The sequence below is a fragment of the Arachis hypogaea genome, chromosome 12 (assembly GCF_003086295.3).
Source record: "Arachis hypogaea cultivar Tifrunner chromosome 12, arahy.Tifrunner.gnm2.J5K5, whole genome shotgun sequence".
NCBI lineage: Eukaryota > Viridiplantae > Streptophyta > Magnoliopsida > Fabales > Fabaceae > Arachis > Arachis hypogaea.
The window spans coordinates 111,806,577-111,828,388 of record NC_092047.1 but is presented as its reverse complement, the minus strand read 5'-3'; the positions used below and the strand labels follow the sequence as shown (position 1 = coordinate 111,828,388).

Sequence of the window (21,812 nt, the reverse complement as noted above, 5' to 3'; positions counted from 1 at the left end):
GTATATATACAAAATTTAATACCTAAGACACAAAATTAAAGAATTAACTAGATTCTAAGATTCTCACCTTACCAGTGAAAAATTGGGACAAGACTCGGCAAGTCCACCAAGTTAAATTGATCCTAATAAACACTGAAATTACACAAAATCTCAATACCCATTAACCCAAAAATGAAATCTGAATAGAAGGGAAAGGCTGGGCATGAAAATAAAGTTTCTTACCAAATTTTTGGTGATTTTTGTAGAGAATTCCGAGACGAACGTGTGGTCGCTGACGGCTCGTCAATTAGAGCTCCGGATTAAAAGTTATTTGAGAATTGAAATTAGACAAGGTTTTTTTTTTTGGTGACAAATTAGACAAGGGTTTGCTTCTTCTTCTCTTCCCCCAAATCTGTTTTTTCAGCGTGTGTGTGGTGTTTGGCTGGGGAAGGAAGGCTGTTGCCTTCATTAAAGGGTGATTAGGTTGGGCCTTGGGCCTAATATGGGCCCGATTCAACCTGTTTGACCCAATCTTGGGCCAAATTCTTTGAAACTAGTGTCAAAATTCTTATTTTAATTTTCTTATCATATTAAACCATAAAAATCACATTTTTAATTATCTTGATTAATAATTAATTTATTAACTAATAATTTACTAATTACTCGGGATTTACATTCTACCCCTTAACAGAAATTTTTGTCCTCGAAAATTTGCTCTTAATTTTCCATATACGCTCCCTCAAATTCAACCGATCTCTTACCATTCATTTCGTCATTCTCCAACATGAATTTAATACCCTATTCCCAATTCAAGTCTAAGCTAAACTCGTTTGTCTCACTCTTAGCTTCATTTAACTCTCTTGACGAGTACAAACTTCTTACCCTTCAAGGGTTCTCTCTAGATGAAATTAATCTCAATTCTTTCTCGGCTGTCTCACTTACTAAACGATTCCTTAATATCTTATTCTGAGTTAATCTGTTATAACCTAAGCCACACATTCTCACTTTCCATTGCTCGATCCTGTGTTAATCCTTGAATCATTCTCACACCCCACGACTTCGTCCTCTCATCATTACAACTCTAGAGTCACCAAAATCACTGTGCTTTCGCAGTGTTACTCTGATTATAAGTCACTAAGATTCTTAATTATTTACTTACTCTTCCCGAACACTCCTTGAATTTAATCGACCTTCACCCCAACTACACGAGTCCTAATCCCTGGTCGTCTCTACCATCTAATCGGTTATCGCCTCCATCACAATTCCCAAGTTATCCACTCCATTCCTTCAACAGTAGCTTGCACATCAACAGCCAAGAATCAACCGTATTATCTTGCTCGCATTCACGAGATGTCATTTGGGTCTTGTTCACATCGAACAATTGATATTAAGGTGATCAATCTTAATATCTAAATTCTAGTACTTCGAATCTCTAAAAATAATGCTCATGAAAATTTATGCTATATATGTCAAGTAGACATCCTAAATAGCATGTACACACAACCAGAGTATTCTCAGAAGCATAGTCAGTCCATCCCCCAGGCTCTATGGGAACGAACTGCTCTGATACCATAATGTAACACCCTACCACATAAAATCTTATGCTTAAGTCATAAGACAGAGGTGGTGAGGTATTACGACCTTTAAGAGTAAAATTATATATATAATATAGTGAAAAATGTCTATAACTAGGAGCCTTTGAAGGGAAGTTTAAAATAAAAGTCGTAACACTCACGTAAACGAAAACTTGCGTACGAAGAAACGTAAGAGATATGTATATGAATAATAAAAAGGGAGTGTCAAAGATATAATTAACAAAGCTTCCAATTCGGTTCGCGAAGATAAACTGGCCAGAATATACAAGTATATATATATATATATATATATATATATATATATATATATATATATATATATATATATATAAGAGGATCACAAAATGACCCAAAGTAGAAAAACGACAACCTATTTCTCCGAGTCAATCTCTAAGAGGGATAAACATAAAATACAAGGTGGAGATCCTATATACATACATAAATATAAACAAAGATATGACCCTGAGTTCCAAGAGTTCTTCGCTTCATCAGCGTCTCCAAAATACAGAGTGGTGCTTCTCAACCTGCATCTGAAAAACTACAAATATTATATGGGATGAGAACTAGGGGTTCTCAGTATGGTTAAGGTACCCACATATATAATAAATAAGGTCCCGGAAAAGGTGAAGGCGATCCTAGAACCCCGACACTCAGATATGATATAATCTTAAAGGAAATAACTAAACCATAAAATTCGGTTATAACGCTCTAAGGTATCCAAGTCACAATAAAACTCTAACCCTTGCTTCCACTTTTACCTAACATAACATTCTAAGGCATTTTACCGCTTACTAATAAATCCTTGTTAACCAACCTTTACCACTGGTTCAACCAGTCACGGCCTAAGGCCCAAATAAACTCAACCCGACCTCCGGCCCAAATAAACTCAACCCGGTCTCTGGCCCTTTTCAAAACAATTTATCATTATTATCAGTCCACCACCAAAGTACCCAAAATAAAAATATAATCACAAACACAAGGAAATACAAGGCAAATATATTTAAATAACAGTTACAGCAAGTATCACAATTACCAGTTATACCTAATTTATCAGATAGGCAGACCAAAACAAGTATGCACACCTAAACAAAGCAAACAAATGCAACATGATGCAACCCTGTCCTACTGGCCGTGAGCTCACGTGTCGGTTAAATCGCCAGAACCCGACACATCTGGTAGCTAACCCAGACATTTGTCTCTAGGTTGCGCATGTCCAAGAGGATCATAAACGAAGGAGAGTGCCTTTCCACATCGAAGGAGTGTGCCTTTCCACCTTCTCCTGGAGGATATACGAAGGAGAGTGCCTTTCCACATCGAAGGAGTGTGCCTTTCCACCTTGCAACCAGAGAAGAATGTGGGAGAAACAATACGAAAGAGAGTGCCTTTCCATATTCCCCACATCCTCATCACGACAAGAGAGGAAACTTCTGTTCTCAACTTGCCATCCGAACATATTTTCAAGTTAACACGCAAGCGAGATCGCACCCAGACCTTGTCATCTCGACCATTTCGGCCACACACACATCTCGACCATTCCGGCCACACACAATCATCCCCAATCTTATCATTAACATCTCAATTTGGTTACTCTAGACCTTCCTTTACTTTCAAGTAACCTCCCTTTCCATTGCTTAATCTCATCATACCTCAATTTTAAACAATTCTCATGCATAACCTCAAGAAGGCCATCAACAATCTATCATTTATACACATTCATTATTCTCAATTTATCAACCATCATTAAATCATCATTTAACATTCAAATTTTCATTCTCAACATTAAACAACAAATTCATATTCAACTTGGTTCACAATTATCAACAAGGCACTAAGTAATTTACACCCTCGTATATTCATTCTTAGCCTATGGTCATCTAACCTAAGTTTTCACAAGACATTATATATTAAATACGAGAAACCAAAATCATACCTTGGCCGATTTCTACGTATTACCCGAGACAAGACCAAAGGCAACAAACACAGCCTCAAGGTTCCAAGATCTTCAAAACAATGATACTCAACCTCCACCAAGTCTCAAGTGTCCACAAATCAAGCTTCAATTTATATATATACACCTAATTTGATATCACCACATATGTATATATCCAAAATTTAATACCCAACACACAAAATTAAAGAATTAACTAGATTCTAGGATTCTCATCTAACCAACAAAAAATTGGGACAAGACTTGGCAAGTCCACCAAGTTAAATTGATTCTAAATACCAAAATTACACAAAATCTCAATACCCATTAACCCAAAAATGAAATCTGAATAGAAGGAAAAGGCTGGACACAAAAAAAAAGTTTTTTACCAAATTTTTCAATGGATTTTGTAGAGAATTTTGAGATGAACGCGTGGTCGTTGACGGCTCGTCAATCGGAACTCCGGATTGAAAGTTATTGAGAATTGAAATTGGACAAGGGTTTGCTTCTTCTTCTCTTCCCCCAAATTTGTTTTTTCAGTGTGTGTGGTGTTTGGCTGGGGAAGGAAGGTTGTTGCCTTCATTAAAGGGTGATTGAATTGGGCCTTGGGCTCAATACGGGTCCAGTTTGGTCTGTTTGGCCCAATCTTGGGCCAAATTATTTAAAACTAGTGTCAAAATTTTTATTTTAATTTTCTCTATCATACTAAACTATAAAAATCACATTTCTAATTATTTTGATTAATAATTAATTTATTAACTAATTATTCACTAATTATTCGGGGTTTACAATAATCCATGTGAATATTCATTGGACGATTTAGATATCTTTAGTCTTTCAAGGACTTTCATATAGATATCACGATCTAATGACCGTATAAGTAGGCTGTTACCACATTCATTAAATGCTAATGTAGTTTATGATATGTAGATAAACTGACCAAATAACGCAATGTTATCACATCCACTACAGGAGAATACGCTTCTTCATAATCTATATCGGGCCTTTGTGAAAAATCTTGTGCCATAAGTCGGGCTTTGTAGCGCACAACTTTATTTTTTTCATTTCATTTTCTCACAAATACCCATCGGTATCCAACTAGTTTTACATCTTCTGGTGTACGGACTACAGGTCCAAAGACTTCACGTTTTGCAAGTGAGTCTAGCTCAGCCTTCATGGCTTCTTCCCATTTTGACCAATCATTCCTTTGTCGACATTCTTCGACTGATCTTGACTCAAGACCCTTACTTTCATGCATGATATTTAATGCCACATTATATGCAAATATTTCATTGACAATTGTCTTATTTCGGTTCCATTTCTCTCCTGTAAAGACATAATTTATCGAGATCTCGTCATTTTCACAATTCTCAGGTACCTGAACGTCTTCTGGCGTTAAAACTATATCAGAATTTTGGACAACTGCATGTGTCTTTACTATGTCTTTTTCAACAGAAATAGTATTTACCTCTTTACTTTTTCGAGGATTTTTGTCTTTGGAACCGACAAGCCTGCCACACTTCTGGCGTGAATTTGTTTTAATGGCAATTTGTCCAACTGGGATATCAATTCAAATTGGGGTATTTTTTGCTGGTATATAAGATTTGGTTATTCTATTTGTATCAGAAAATGCATCAGGCAATTCATTTGCTATTCTTTGCAAATGCATGATATTTTGAATTTCTAGTTCACATTGCCTTGATCGAGGATCTAAATGCATCAAGGATGATGTATTCCAATTAAGTTCCTTTTTAGGAAGCTTATTCTCTCCCCCTAATGTTGAAAATTTTTATTCATCAAATTGACAATCCGCAAATTGGGCTTTAAAATACATCTTCAGTTTGCATCTCAAGATACCTTACTATAGAGGAAGAATCATATCCAACATATATCCTCAGTTTTCTTTGGGGTCCCATTTTGGTGAAATTAGGTGGTGCAATGGGAACATATATCGCACACCCAAATATTCTTAAATGGGAAACATTTGGCTGCTGGCCAAAAGCTAATTGCATAGGAGAGAACTGATGGTAACTCATTGGCCTCAAACGAATAAGTGCTGCAACATGTAAAATAGCATGCTCCAAACCAAATTTGGGAGATTTGTTCTCATAAGTAAGGGTCTAGCAATTAATTGGAGGCGTTTAATAAGTGATTCTGCTAACCCATTTTGTGTGTGAACATGAGCTACTGGATGTTCAACACTTATTCCATTAGCCATACAATAAGCATCAAATGCCTGGGAAGTAAATTTACCAGCATTATCAAGACGAATTGCTTTGATTGGATTTTCTGAAAATTGTGCTTTTAATCGAATATTTTGAGCAAGTAATCTCGCAAACGCCAGGTTGCGAGAAGACAATAAGCACACATGTGACCATCTCGAAGATGCGTCTATTAGGACCATAAAATATCTAAAAGATCCACATAGTGAATGAATATGTCCACATATATCGCCTTGAATCCTTTCTAGGAATCCATGGGACTCAAATTCAATCTTTACTGGTGATGGCCTTAAAATTAACTTCCTTTGAGAACATGCAGCACAACAAAATTCACTAGATTTAAGAATCTTCTGGTTCTTTAGTGGATGCACATAGGAGTTTTCAATAATTCTCCGCATCATGGTTGTTCACGGATGACTCAATTGGTCGTGCCAAGTTATGAATTCATTTGGGCTAGTAAACTTCTGGTTTACAATGGCATGTGATTCAATTACACTAATCTAGGTATAATATAACCCAGATGAGAGTGAGAGTAATTTTTCTAATATAACATTTTTATTTAAATCATGAGTTGTGATACATAAGTACTCATGATTTCTCTCATTCATTGTCTCAATATGATATCCATTTCGGCGAATATCTTTGAAACTTAACAAGTTTCTTAGAGACTTTGTAGTCTGTAGACAATAGTGCATTATTTATTATGGATTTTGTTCCTCCAAGAAACAAAATTATAGCTCTTCCGGAGCCTTCTATTACATTGTCTGAGCCAATAATAGTATTAACATATTCTTCTTTGGCACAAGATGGGAAAATATATATTACTTTTAAGAATGGTATGCGAACTTGCACTATCCGCAAGGCAAATATCTTCACTATATGTCCTTGCCATTCTCTTCAAAGACAAATAATAATAATAAAATAAGAGAAGTATATGCACATAAAATTATTTTCTTGATTAAAAATATTTTTCTAAGAAGTATAGTATATACTAAAAATTTTATTATTATTATCTTGACACATTCAATAATTTTAAAATTTATAAATATTTTATTAAACATTATTTATATACATTATACTTGAAATTCAGATGCATAGAAAATAAAACTTAACAAGGAGTTCTTTACATTATTTATTTACATGAATACTTAACAATCTCACATATTAAACTATTCCATCATTGATCAAAAGACCAATATTTCCTTCAGGAACCTCAAAGAAATAAGATACATCATAATGAGCGGTGGAATTCTCAACAGCATCATTTGAAACGAAATTTGTTTCTTTTTCTTTGTCGTCTTTTTTCAAAGATATTTGATAAAGATCGACTAGATGCCTTAGGATATAACAGGTATGTGACCAATGGCCCTTTCCACCACAACGAAAGCATTTATCCTCAATTAATTTATTTTGTCCATTGTTTATTTCTTTATCCCACTTCTGGTGAGATCCTTTCTTGTGAACATAATTCCTTTTCCTTCCAATAATTTTTCTTGTTACCAAAACCTTGCCACTTACCTCTTTTGTGGTAATGATTTGCTGCATTTGTTTAAGGAAATGATGCGTCGCCAGCTGGACGCGCTTCATGATTTCTTAAAAGCAATTCATTGTTGCGTTCAGTAACAAGAAGGTAAGAAATTAACTCATAATATTTTTTAAATCCTTTTTCTCGATACTACTGCTGCAGGAGCACATTCGAGGCATGGAAGATTGAGAAAGTTTTCTTTAACATATCAGGTTTGAGAAAGTATCACCGTCTTTTGATTATTATATCTTTTTTCAAGGTATTTCCACAGATCTGCATGATATTTTATTGTGAGATATTTATTTTTCAATCCTTCGTCAAGATGATGACGAAGGAAAATCATGACTTTGACTTTATCTTTTTGGAATGCATTATTTTTAGTTTTAATGGTATCTCCAAAATCCATTGAATCAAGATGGATTTCAACATCTAATTTTCATGATAAATAGTTATTTCCAGATATATCAAGAGCATTAAATTCAAGATGAGAGAACATTGACATAATGAAAATTTGTTACTTGAGTCTTCCTAAAATTTGATCAGAGTCTCGTGCTGATAATGTGTTGTAAAATAAATAAAGAAGATGTACTAAATATAAAATAAAGATATGTAAATAGAAGACTCTAATATTAATATAATTAGCTCAATAATAATAATTTATATATGTATTTACTAATATTATATATTGTAATATATATATATATATATATATATATATATATATATATATATATATATAAAGAGAGAGAAGTATTCAGTATAAAGAGAGAGAATGTTTGTTATTATTGATGTATATTATTCTTCATATCAGACTCTATTTATAGGCGTCCAAAAGTTAAAATTTCAGATGCAATTAACTTCAATCTTCTTTTAATAGTCTAAACTTTTCATTTAAAAAAGTTAGCCGCCAAAACATTAATGGACATTTACCTCATGCCTCATTACAATAATCTTATGGACTTATACAATTAGGGCAATACTATGGTGCTGAAATAAATTTTTTTGGAAATATTTCAAGTGCATCGAAAGTACCGGTACTCCAATTATTTTAACCGTTGATCTGAATTATAAAAAATATATATAATATATATTAATTGAAATCAACAGTTGAAACAGCTGGTGCACCGGTACTTCCCGGTACACTTGAAATGTTTCCAAATTTTTTTAACATCCACTGAAATGAGTCAACAAGATGAATTATTTACTTGCAAGTGTAGATAAAGACTGAGATAGTAGCAGCGGGTGTAAGATTGTGTCGGCTTGTGTTAGATTAATTATTTAATAAAGTATATTAATTTAGAAGCATGAACACATAATTAAAAAAGATAATATTTTTGTCTGTTTTTGTTGATAATGGGTATGGGCATGCCTTTCTTTTGGGTTGGAATAATAATAATAATAATAATAATAATAATAATAATAATAATAATAATAATAATAATAATAATAATAATAATAATAATAATGATAACAAATTTCACTCCTCTCCTTTAAAAAATATTAAAATAATATTTATTTTTTTATTTATAAAATATATATTTTATTCTCTTATAATTTTTAAAAAATTCTCTTTTAATCTATTTTAAATTTTTTGTATTAATTAATGTTAACTTTATCTATTTTTTAAAAAAAATAATTTTTTTTACAAAAATACTCTTTAACAAAAATTTATTTTTTGTCATTAAATTTTACTTACCAAAATATCGTTTAATAAATTATTTTTTATTAATTAAATTATATTTTTATTAAAATATTTAAAAAAATTAATAATTGAATTATTTTTTCTAAGATACTTTTCAATAATTTTTAATTATTAAATGGTGATTTTATTAAAATTTTTGTTAAAAATTATTTTTTTATTTTTTATTATTAATTTTTCGATATCAATATATATTATTTTAACATTAGATAAAAAAAATATTACCACTGTTAATATGTATAACTGTTAATATATATTGATATCGAAAAATAATTTTACTAAAAAAATTTTTATTTATGATTATCGGATTAGATATCTGAGTGTGAAACATTTAAGGTTTAGAATCTAAAATTTAGGATCATATAATTAGAATTTAATTATGAAAATTTACATTAGATAAATTGACTAACTCTAAACCTTCAACTAAGACCCTAAACCCTTGTCCTAAGAATTGGCTTAGCAACATTAGATAAATTTCTAGTTTTCTTAGTGCAATTACAGTATCAAAATATAAATTGTTGTATAATTTAATAAATTATATTTTACACCATCAAAAAAGTTTAGCTTAATTAAAATTTGTAATTATAATAGTTGTGCATTATATTTATCATTAAAATTATCTTAAAATATAATATTTAATTTATTATTAACATAAAAAATATATAATTAATTTGTTATGTGTACTTTGTTACAGTAATTTTATTATTATTTATTACTAACATAGAGTACTTTAATATTAAACATGAAAAATTAAATATTTTATTTACCATTTGTACAGTAGCATAACATATTCATTATTTTTTATTATTAAGATAAAAAATATATCAATATACTATTTATCTTTTGTACAGTATCATATTATTTTTATTATTATTTATTGTTAACATGAAAATATATAATGTTAATTATAAAAAATAAAATATTTTATTTATGATATGTACACAGTATGAAAATAAATTTGTTTACATGACTATTTAAAAAAGATAACTTTTAAATATTTATTATTCAATCTCTTATTTCAATCATTATTTTATATCAGAAACTCTAAATTTCAAATCTTAAATTATAAATCCTACTAACCTAAAATGATAAATCCTAAAACGTAATCCCTATTAAATTATAATTTAATAATTAAAAAATTATTAAAAAGTATCTTTGAAAAATAATTTAATTAAAAAAAATTTATTGAATAGTATTTTAATAAGCAAAATTTAATGACAAAAAATAAATTTTTTGCTAAAGAGTATTTTTATAAAAATAATTTATTTTTTTTTTGAAAAATGGATAAAATTAATATTAATTAATACAAAAAATTTAAAATAGATTAAAGAGAGAGTTTTTTAAAAACTATAAAATATATATATATATATTTTACAAATAAAAAGAAAAAAAATATTATTTTAATATCTTTTAGAAAAAGAGAGTGAAATATTATTATTATTATTATTATTATTATTATCCCAACCCAAAATAATTTTTTGTTCAAAGTATAAATTCTCACAATAGCCCACCTGAAAAAAAAAAACAACATGCCCATATCCATTATCAACAAAAACAGACAAAAATATTATCTTTGTTAATTATGTGTTCATACTTCTAAATTAATATACTTTAATACTTTATTAAATAATTAATCCAACACAAACTGACACAATCTTATACTTGCTGCTACTCTCTCAATCTTTATCTACACTTGTAAGTAAAATAATACCACGCGTATAACTCATCTTATTGACACCTCGTTTCAGCCATGCTAAAAAAAATTTACTTCAGCACCCTAGCACTGCCCATACAGTTATACCGTCAATAAAATAATAATATAAGCCCAAAACATCTACGAAAAGTTTTATTTATTTTTATTTTAAATCGGTGATTTCTCATAAATATATTGAAGCGGGAACAAAGAAAAAACCGGAAGAGGAATCATTCATCTCAAACTCAACGCCTTCTTCTGCAAGCTTGATTCTTTTTCTCTTCTTCTCCATGGCTCGAAACAAGGTTCCATCTTTTCTCTCTTGTTTTCAATTTTTCTTCCCGTTTTCATTCCCCAACACTATAAGGATTTTAGGGTTTTTCTTCTATAATCTATACCAACTGAAAAGCCTAATACCCCATTTTAAAAAATTTAAACTTTTCACTATTTTTGAATGCATAGATGTATATTTTCTTGTAAATGCTGTAATCAAATGCAGGAAGCTTTGGTTTTGCTGCTGGATGTGGGGCCATCCATGCACTCTGTTATTCCTGAAATTGAAAAAGTTTGTTCCATGCTTGTGGAAAAGAAGGTTGCTATATTTATTTCTCCTTTGTCATTCCTTGCCCACCTTGTGTTTGATGTTTGTCTTCAAAGAGCTGAAACCTGTAACATTAAAATGACCTTTTCCCCCTTCTTTTGATGAGTGTGCAGCTGATCTTTACCAAATATGATGAAGTGGGTGTTGTCTTATTTGGAACAGAAGGTGCTCTCTTTGACCCTTATGATGCAAACCTACAATGCACCATTATCACCATTCAGTTAGTGTTTATTATCATGTCATATGGCATAAAGTTCTAAATTGCAATGCAGGAATAACAGCAATTCAGTATTTTGCTCATAATTGGGGTTGGTAATAAGAATCGAATGGTGACATTGTTTTCTTGTACCAAAAGATGTTAGTTATTTGTGATGATAAAATGGAGACTAAGAAGTCCATGGTTCTTATTTGATTATCTTGTAGCAATGTTTATTGTGTTTCAGTCTCATTCTTGTAGAATCTTCACACTGATTTATTCACTGTACCGAGTTTGTTTTTCCCGTGGAGTTTTACTATTATGCTTACAATTAAATGGGTTGATGGAAGTTTCCTTCAAATCGTTTCTTTGATTTGATAATTCATTTTTTTCTTTCCATGAAGTGATTCAAAGGCCTTCCTCACCCATGTTTATGTCGAAATTTCCCAGATACTGATAACGAACTTACGGAAGAAGTTGGAGGATATCAACATGTTGTGGTTTTGAAAAATATTAAAGTTGTGGAGGGAGATATTGTTGAGGCTCTACAGCAACTGCCTCGAGGAGCTACACATGGTGATTGTATCCATGAAGTTCATGATTCTATACGTTGGAAGCTTTAATTATTTATTTATATATTTAACGAAAGAATTTTATGCTCTAACATTTTGACCGTTTACTAAAACATTCATACTATTTGACTTTAGATGGTAAAATTTTTCCTGATTTGTCCTGTGTAATATTCTGCACCACTTGTGCCTTGTTATTGATTTGTTCAACCCCACCTCCAAACATTGGTATATACTCAGTTTATCTTTTCCTGAGCTCTATTCTGTTTCTGTTAATAAAATTGAAGCGATATCAGCTGTAGTATTACTTTGAAAGTTCATTCATTTCACTAGCAGTAAGTTGACTCTGGCTGGTGGATTTTGAGTGATTAACTGCCATATTGTGGTTTGAATACCTTGACTGTGATGTTAGTTCTTGATGCTATTATTGTTGGCATGGATATGCTGATAAAAAAGTTTGGAGAAACTAACAAGGGAAAGAAGCGTCTATGTCTTATTACAAATGCACAATGTCCAATAAAAGAGCCATTTGAAGGAACAAAAGAGGAACAAGTGACCACCATTGCTAAACAAATGATCGTCCATGGTATGAGGATGGAAAGTATAATTCTGAGAGGAAAGCTTAGTCAAGATGCAAATAAGAAAATAATGGACGAGAACGATCAACTGTTACGTATTTTTTCAACAGAAACTTCTGCAAGGTCAACATATGTGGAGAATCCAGTTTCTTTGCTTGGTGCTCTTAGAACCCGAAATATAACTCCATCCACAATCTTTAAAGGGGATCTTGAATTAAGCCCAAAACTGAGGATTAAGGTGAGATATTCATAGCCCTATTGGCCGTGCCCATCAATGCAGATAAAGATTATGTTCTTGACATGTTTTTTTCATTATCTCATTACTTTGGTGATTAATGTTCCTATGCCACTTACAAACTTTTTATGTACATGATTATTGAATGCTGAAGTTTTGAACAGGTTTTGGTATACAAGAAAACAGCAGAAGAAAAGTTTCCAACTCTCAAGAAATTTTCTGATAAGGCTGCTTCAACCGATAAATTTGCTACACATGAAGTCAAAGTGGATTATGAATACAAGAGTTCTCAAGAACCTGATAAAGTTGTCCCGCCAGATCAAAGAATTAAAGGTTATCGATATGGGCCTCAAATAGTTCCCATATCCCAAGCTGAGTGGGATGCTGTTAAGTTCAAACCAGAAAAAGGTCTGAAGCTTTTAGGATTTACTGATTCCTCCAATGTATTGAGGTAAAATTGTATATGCTTTATTTGATTTGAATTTGGCGATGGAGATTTTCTTACTCTGTTTCTTCTGTTTCTTTTCTTTTCTCCTAAACCATCCGATAAAGACACCAATACATGAAAGATGTCAATGTCTTCGTAGCTGAAACAGGAAATACAAAAGCCACACTTGCACTTTCTTCGCTAGCAAGGGCTATGAAGGAAATGAATAAAGTGGCAATACTACGTTGTGTTTGGAGACATGGACAAGCGAATGTCGTCATTGGGGTCCTGACGCCCAATCTATCTGATAAGGAAAATATTGTGCGTTTTTTCCATCTCTTTTTATTTTTTTAATTTATTTTTTAATTGGTCTACTTCCACTGACATGATTTCTGGATTTGTTTTGAAATTATTCCTTTGTTGCATGGTCATGCTGTGCAGCCTGATTCGTTATACTTCAATGTACTACCTTTTGCTGAGGATGTGCGAGAGTTTCAATTCCCTTCTTTCAGTAATTTCCCTGCACCGATACAGCCAAATGAACAACAGCTAGAGGCCGCGGCTAACTTGGTAAAAATGCTTGATCTTGCACCACAAGGAAAAGAGGAAGTTCTGCTACCTGATTTTACACCAAATCCAGTCCTAGAGGCATGAATTCCGTCACTTATGTTTTCTAGTTTATCTCCTGTGTTTCATTCATTCCCTCTTTTTTTTTTCTTATTTATTTTTTAAAGAATATTATGATTTTGATATTCATGACATGGGATTTCTTTATCTAATGTTTGTTGCTTGTGGGCTGTGAATTTGTATTTTCCGAATTTTTCGATAATGCTTTGTCCTTGCTATCCTTCTTATCTGAGCCAATCACCTATTACCCCCATTGTATAAAAGTTAGCATCATGATGAACTTGAAGGGTACAATAGAGATTTCAAATTTAGCATATGCACCTCCAAAAATGGAAGGTAACCTTGAGATAAAGCTAACATAAGAATGTTCATATATCTTTTCAGCGCTTTTATCGCTATCTTGAGCTCAAGTCAAAGCATGCAGATGCTGCAGTACCCCCTCTTGATGATACGCTCAAGAAAATCACAGAACCTGATGATGAGCTCCTTCAACAAAACAAATCTGTGATAGAAAAATTTCGTCGGTCTTTTGAACTAAAGGAAAATCCGAGGGTAAGACGTGTTTTCGTGCCTAGTTTATACAAAACATCAAACTTCTTTTACATTATACGAACATTGTATATCTTTCATGTTTGAATTGAACTGTCTTACAGCATAAAAAGTCAAGGCGTTTATTGAGAGAGGAAAGATATGGTTCCAGTGAGGAAAATAGTAAAGGAGAAATACCTGCTCTGGCTTCGAATCTCATTGAAGATAAGTCAAATGTTGAAGTCGACAACATTGGAGATCTGACTCCTGTACAAGATTTTGAAGCCATGTTTGCGCGCAGAGATAATCCAGATTGGGTTGTAAAAGCAATTGATGCTATGAAAAATAAAATTCATGATCTCATAGAGGATTCCCACGAAGGCGATAACAATTCGAAAGCATTGGAATGTTTAGCTGCGCTCCGCAAGGGATGTATCAATGAGCAGGTAATCTATCTTCCTCGCTTTTGCAACATAGAGCCAAGTCATGACTTTCCATGTCTAACCAATTTTTATTCCTCTATTATTCCTCTTGGTTGTATTTGGAGTCAATGATAACTTTTTTTTTCTGTGAAGGAACCGAAACAGTTCAACAATTTCCTTCGCGATCTTTGGAGTTTCTGTCAAGAGAAGAACCTTCATGGTTTCTGTGATTCTCTTTCTTCAAAAGGAATCACCTTGATCCCCAAATCAGAAGCTGCAGACAGGTTTTGTGATTTCTTTTTTTATCTTTTTCTTGGTTGGACCATTTAAAATTCAATGTTTCTTCTTCAATAACTTGTTATTTGGTTTAACTTTACAGTGAAGTTACTGAAGATGAAGCAAGAAGTTTCTTAGTCAAATCTCAGCCAAAAGTTTGAATGATTACTTAACTGGATGTGTTGAAATATTTAGGTCCTTTCTTTCTTGTATAAGCATCTCTGTTAGGCTACTGTAACAATACATTGTAAATATTATTTGTACTCTAGCCTTAGATTACTGCACTTGATTTTCTTCATTAGAAACAGAGTTTTTAACCCTTATTGCCCTATTTCACTAAGATATTATTATTATTGAAATCCCTTAATACAGTTAAACACAATTTTAGAAAGTGTTAATAATAGTATTTAGAGAAAATGACAAATAGGTTTTGACATTTTGATTTCCAGACATTTAAATTTTCGAAGATTTAAAAATACATTTAGGTTTCTGACCATTTTAAAATTTGGGCATATCAATCCTTCATGTTTATTTGGTCTATCAGATCCAACAAAAGAAATCAAATGTGACTCTTGTTGTACTGACTTGGTTGATATGGATGTACACATAGAAGAGTTTGAGTTTTTAAAATAAGACAAATTAGGTTCAGAGTTGATGTGTCCAGATTTTGTCCAGATTTTAAAAAGGTTAGAAACTTAAATGTATTTTTAAATTCTCAACTATTTAAATGTTTGTGGACCGTCAGGGATCAGTTTGTCTTTTTTTTCTAGTATTTATATATGAGAAATATTTGGTAACTAATTTTTTTATTTTTGTTTTATATTTGAACTAACACTATTTAACTTTCTAATTTTTATCTAATTAGTTTTTTATAAAATATACTCTGTTTTTTTAATGATAGCTAAATTTAGACACAACTAACATTTTCATATGATATTTTTTCTCTCATACTTATACAATGTTAAAGTTTATTCAATCTCAACAAATCTAAATTAGATTAGTTAGCTACTAGTTAAACTGATGGAATTTTTGCACCAAAGGCAAAAACCCCATAGAATGTCACTTTTGCAAATTTGACTTTGATACATAAATAGTGTTTGCAAAAAAGCAATTACATGATACAAAATCAATCTAATGAAATTCAGTGTCACGTGGGTTTAATTAAACTGTAATTCCTTGTAGATTGGCTTGATTCATTAACTAATTTTCAATTAAATTTTTAATAGATTCTATTTTTCAATCTCATCTAATTTTATTAAGCAACAATTTACTCAATTTAGTCGAGGTGTCCAATTATATTAAATATTAAATCATTCTTACTATTTGAACGAGCTTATGTTAGACATATTAAAAAAAGAGAGCAGAAAGAAAAAAACACATCTATTATTCATACAGTAGAGATTAGTCCACAACCATATCCATATGTATAAGAAATTTTCACACGTGTCATAAGTCAAAGGTCAAACTGCTTGACACAGTGACACTTGTCAAAGTAGAAATGTTTGACCATATAGAACAAAAAAGAACACCGCAAAGTAGATTCAAGTGTAAATTACTTAATCTAGCATCTACCATTGGAGTGTAGCTGACTAGGAATCAGTTTCTCCATTACTACTACTACTACCATGATTGTGTTGTACTCTTATTGGTTAAGCTCATGCTCATGGCGTATCCGCTTTGCTTTGTGCCTCAAAGGTAAAGCTTTGGGATTTTGATTTGCAAATTTGTCTTAAAAATATGTTCTTTATTTCTAGAGAGTTCAGAAATTGCAGCTCTATGCTAATCTTTGAATTTATTTATTTAACTTGGGACAAGTAATGTAGACTTTATTTGATTTTGGTTTCTCTATTGATCTGAAATGAATAGGGATTCCTTATGAGTATAAAGCAGTGGATCTTGTAAAAGGGGAACAGTTTAGTCCAGGTGAATGCATAGTTAGAGTACATGTGTATCAAAGGAAAAAAAAATTGACTTTTACTGTTGAATGTATTGAATTAGAATCAATAATCTATGCTTGAATTTCAGAGTTTGAGAAATTGAACCCTCTCCATTGTGTTCCGGTATTAGCTGATGATCATGTGGTGGTTTCAGACTCTTATGCAATATTTCTGGTATGTTTAATGCTAGCAATTTGTTAGAAAAATACTTGGTTGCGTGGTTTCTGTTTTCATTTTCTGTTTTTTTCAGTGTTTTTTTGCTTTTAAAATCTTGAGAAGGAAAACAATGAAATCTGTTGATTTCTCAGTCATATCATTGTAGAGTTTAATTTTGATGCTCTATTAGTATAATACTTACCCAGTGGTTCGATCACATTCGTTTTTTTGACATCTATTCACGCGGTTAACGTGAAAATGAGTTATTTTTGCTCACGTAGAATTACGTAATTAAATGTACATGTAAAATATTTTGCACTGGCCATCAAAATTAAATTCATTATTGTATCAAGCTTAATGATGGCCCTTAAGTGGGAAAATTATTAAAATTTTCTGATACTTGAATTTCGTTTTGATGCATGTCACTGATTATGGTTTGGTGTTCTTTGTTCAAATTTATACCAAAACAATAAAATAATGTCTTCCGCTTCGTCCTTTTTTATTAGTATTTGGAGGAAAAGTATACTCAAAAGCCACTTTTGCCAGTTGATCCTCAGATCCGAGCTCTCAATCTTCAGGTAAATTTTGGTATGATTGAAATTTTCGATTAGTAACAACTAACATGAATGCTTCTTGAATCGATGTTCATTACTTCATTTAAGCCTACTGGTTTAGCATCTTCTAAAAGAATTCAATAGGAACAAATCAAATCATCTTGAGAATTATTATAGTAGAGAGAATATTATAAATAAAACCTTCTTATAAATATTCTGATATATAGCTTCTACAGAATGCAATACATATATAAAGGAACAAGAAAACCATGCATTGTAAGCATTTTCAACTAGTTCTTGATTCTGTAATCCAATCTGTAATGGATAATAGTTGAATTTTGCATGATGTTAGATATATAGCCATTTGTGTGTCTCTTACTATCAGCTTGAACTTTTAGAACAAGTAGTTTCACGACATGGTATAAAAGTTTCTATAACCAAAAAGATCTAGAATTCAATTTAGCATTTTTCAAAAGATGATCTTGCATGAGTAGACGTGATAGAGATATAACCGTTCATATACCTGCATTTATTACATTATTACATGGTCATATCATCGAGGCCTCGTATCATCTAATGCTTATACTGTATTGTTTCACAGATAGCAAGTATGATTAACTCCAGCATTCAACCTTATCATATGATTAGTGCTTTGGTATATCTTCTTTTCATTTGAAATGCTTGGATTGCCTCTATGCACACAAAATGTTTTTGCAATTTTTGACATTTTTCATTTATCTGATTTCCTTTTTCCTAATAGAAAGATATGGAGAAAATGTTTGGTGCTGAAACAAAACAGTGGGCACAATATAAGATTGACAAAGGTTTCTTGGGTAATTAAGCACAATTTTACCACACTAAGATATGTATATATGGCATGTCCTTTGCAGTTTGAAATTGTTTCAAAATCTTTTCTTATAATTGACCAATATATATATATGTGTGTGTGTGTGTGCAGCTCTTGAGAAGTTATAGAAGGATGTTGCTGGAAAATATGCAACAGGAGAACATATCTACATGGTGCACTTCTTGTTGCTCTTAAAGATTAAAGATATCATACTAAAAGATGCATATCTAACAAAGTGTTTTTTTTTTTTTTTTTTTTTGAATTTTTCTTTTTGAAAAAAAAACTTGTAATGTGCAGGCTGATGTATTCTTGGCTCCACAGATTATGCAAGCAGTTAATAGGTTTGATATGGGTTAATACTCAAATTGTCCCTGAAAGATTACGCGATCTTCATTTTCGTCCTCGAATGATTTTTTTAATCAAATTAGTCCCTGAAAGATAAAAAATAAGTCAAATTAGTCCTTCTGTCAGTCAGGCGATGACGTGGCACGTTAAGTGCCACGTGGCAGGTCAGCGACACGTGGCATACCCAGGTCAACACCACGTGTCACTTGACATGTAAAAAAGATTTTTATAGTCAAAATAATCCTTGAAAGTCTAGACGTAAGTCATTTTCATTCCTCAAATTTTAAAAATTAGTCAAACTAGTCCTTATATAATTTTTTTTTTCTTCATAATATTATATTTGAAATATTTTTTGATACTACTAATTTTAATAGAAATGTAATTGACAAACAAAACATTAGTAATTGTATCTTTTCTTCTTAAAAATTTTTTCCAATAAAATTATCTCTTTCCTTTAATTCTTCTCAAAATCTCTCTTATTCTTTTCTATTCCAAAATATTTTTCTTACATACATTTTACTAGAATATATATATATATATATAACTTTGTTTAGTTTAACATACATAAATTTTGATTTCGAGCATATAACTTTGTTTAGGTTAATAAATACATATATTATGTATTTATTAACCTAAACAAAGTTATATGCTCGAAATCAAAATTTATGTATGTTAAACTAAACAAAGTTATACCACTATTTTTTTTCTACATTTTTTTTGTCCATTACGGTATTACTTACGTATAGAATGTAATGATAGTAATACTTAGAGTCAAAATTTGTGGATCTTCTTAAATTTTGACTCTAAGTATCACTATCATTACATCCTATATGTAAGTAATACCGTAATGGAAAAACAAATATGTAGCAGAAAAAAAATAGTGGTATAACTTTGTTTAGGTTAACATACATAAATTTTGATTTTGAGCATATAATTTTGTTTAGGTTAATAAATACATACATTTCAATTTTGAGTGTATATATATATATATTCCAGTAAAATGTATGTAAGAAAAATGTTTTAGAATAGAAAAGAATAAGAGATTTTGAGAAGAATTAAAGGAGAGAGATAATTTTATTGGAAAAAATTTTTAAGAAGAAAAGATACAATTACTAATGTTTTGTTTGTCAATTACATTTCTATTAAAATTAGTAGTATCAAAAAATATTTCAAATATAATATTATGAAGAAAAAATAAAAAAAACTTATATAAGAACTAGTTTGACTAATTTTTAAAATTTGAGGGATGAAAATGACTTACGTCTGGACTTTCAAGGATTATTTTGACTATAAAAATCTTTTTTACATGTCAACTGACACGTGTGTCAGTGGCGTGCCACGTGTCGCTGACCTGCCACGTGGCGTTGACCTGCCACGTGGCGTTGACCGTGGCGTTGACCGTGGCGTTGACCTGCCACGTGGCACTTAACGTGCCACATCATCGCCTAACTGACAGAATGACTAATTTGACTTATTTTTTATCTTTCAGGGACTAATTTGATTAAAAAAATCATTCGAGGACGAAAATGAATATCGCGTAATCTTTCGGGACGAATTTGAGTATTAACCGGTTTGATATTGATATGGTAAAGTATAAAGTAAATAGACAAAAGTACACTTGATAGAATTTGGGATAGACTAAAGTACACACAAGATTGTAAACATCAAAGTACACCCGGAAAATTGTTTTCGATGGACAACATTGTCATGCCGTTAATGATTTTGTAAGACTTAGGGGCGTATTTTCAACTAAATCATCATGTGTTTCTTTTTTTCATACATATATTTCACACTTCTTTCTTTAACGTCAGTATTATTATTGTTGCCATTACGGTCGTCGTCGTTGTTGTTATTATTGTAACTGTTGTTATTATTGTTATTCCTACTGGTGTTGTTATTGTTGTTTAATTTATTCACTTTTTTTTTCATCCTCTTTTATTATCATTATTATTATCGTCTTGGTCGTCTTTATTATCTTCTTCTTCTATATATATTCATAAAACTAGAGTATGAAAATTTTAATGCACAACATATAAATTTTGGAGCAGAGCTCAGAAAATTTTAGTATAAAACACAAAAATTTTCGGAAGATCACATGTCGAGACTATCGACACCCAATCAACAAAGTAAAATAAAATACGCACTACAGTCAAAACATTAACACTCAACTAACAAAATACACTCAGTTAGGGGTGGCAAAATGAATAGTCCGCCCTACCAAAGACTTCATCAATAAAAAAGCCCATCGTGCGTGCCAAGTAAAGTGGACTCAAAATACCAGTCAGGCCTGGTTTTTATGACGGATTGGCGGGCTAACCTGCTTAACATTTAAAAAAAATAATAAACATATGAAAATTAAAAAATTAAATATAAATAAAAAATAGTCAAATTATAATACAATTTTTTCACTATCTTCTTTTAAATTTTTAACTTTAATAAAATTATTCAAAATAATATCTATAAATTGAATCATCTTTATTTTAATAAATAAGTCACATAATTTCAGTATATATATAAAAATCTAAAATAAATAAATAAAGTGAATTACAAAAAGAAGAACAAAAAGAAAAAAAATGAAAAATTTATGTTTAAAAATTATATGATTGTTAATTTTTGTATAATTAATCACTTTTTTATTATAAAAAAATCTTTGGCACCAAAACTCGCAGGTTTAGCGCAGTTTTTCGATATTGACAAGTTCAAAATCATAGCGTTTTTTGCTTTTGTTGGCGGATTCGACGAGTTCAGCCCGTTGTGTTACCTCTATGCATAGCACATAAATTTTAGTTGCAGTACAAAATTTTTTTGACAACATACTAAACATATTGACTTGGCAACTAACAAAATACATTTGCAGTAAAATTTTATGTGTTA

The 21,812-nt window shown here is 31.1% G+C and overlaps 2 protein-coding genes across 4 annotated transcripts; both read left to right on the top strand.

Annotated features, from left to right (window-relative positions):
- The first annotated feature begins 10,636 nt into the window (after nt 1–10,636).
- LOC112728297 (ATP-dependent DNA helicase 2 subunit KU80) lies at nt 10,637–15,490 on the top strand. Its single transcript, XM_025778374.3, has 12 exons — nt 10,637–10,945; nt 11,140–11,232; nt 11,355–11,406; nt 11,888–12,019; nt 12,419–12,822; nt 12,984–13,270; nt 13,372–13,567; nt 13,688–13,894; nt 14,258–14,425; nt 14,527–14,847; nt 14,977–15,107; nt 15,203–15,490. Exons 1-12 carry the CDS (start codon nt 10,931–10,933, stop codon nt 15,258–15,260), a joined length of 2,064 nt encoding a protein of 687 aa, XP_025634159.1. The 5' UTR covers nt 10,637–10,930; the 3' UTR covers nt 15,261–15,490.
- Nucleotides 15,491–16,629: 1,139 nt separating this feature from the next.
- On the top strand, nt 16,630–19,299 carry LOC112728299 (glutathione S-transferase 1-like). 3 transcript variants are annotated; one of them, XM_025778377.3, is made up of 8 exons: nt 16,631–16,794; nt 16,966–17,022; nt 17,125–17,210; nt 17,699–17,770; nt 18,348–18,401; nt 18,511–18,579; nt 18,705–18,766; nt 18,891–19,299. In XM_025778377.3, the coding sequence occupies exons 1-8, from the start codon at nt 16,725–16,727 to the stop codon at nt 19,033–19,035; spliced, it is 615 nt and encodes a 204-aa protein (XP_025634162.1). In that variant the 5' UTR covers nt 16,631–16,724; the 3' UTR covers nt 19,036–19,299. The 3 variants fall into 3 exon arrangements, with proteins under 3 accessions (XP_025634163.1, XP_025634162.1, XP_025634165.1); XM_025778380.3 differs by having other exon boundaries at nt 16,632–16,794; nt 18,507–18,579; nt 18,891–18,942; XM_025778378.3 differs by lacking the exon at nt 18,511–18,579 and having other exon boundaries at nt 16,630–16,794.
- Nucleotides 19,300–21,812: the final 2,513 nt, after the last annotated feature.

Bases quoted from the DNA above. Each gene is read 5' to 3' on its own strand.
- LOC112728297 (XM_025778374.3), top strand. The intron at 11,233-11,354 runs GTTGCTATATTT...ATGAGTGTGCAG, and splicing joins CCATGCTTGTGGAAAAGAAG to CTGATCTTTACCAAATATGA. The intron at 14,426-14,526 runs GTAAGACGTGTT...ACTGTCTTACAG, and splicing joins AACTAAAGGAAAATCCGAGG to CATAAAAAGTCAAGGCGTTT.
- LOC112728299 (XM_025778377.3), top strand. From the start codon at position 16,725: ATGATTGTGTTGTACTCTTATTGGTTAAGCTCATGCTCATGGCGTATC. The intron at 17,211-17,698 runs GTATGTTTAATG...CTTTTTTATTAG, and splicing joins ACTCTTATGCAATATTTCTG to TATTTGGAGGAAAAGTATAC. The intron at 18,767-18,890 runs GTGCACTTCTTG...TGTAATGTGCAG, and splicing joins CAGGAGAACATATCTACATG to GCTGATGTATTCTTGGCTCC.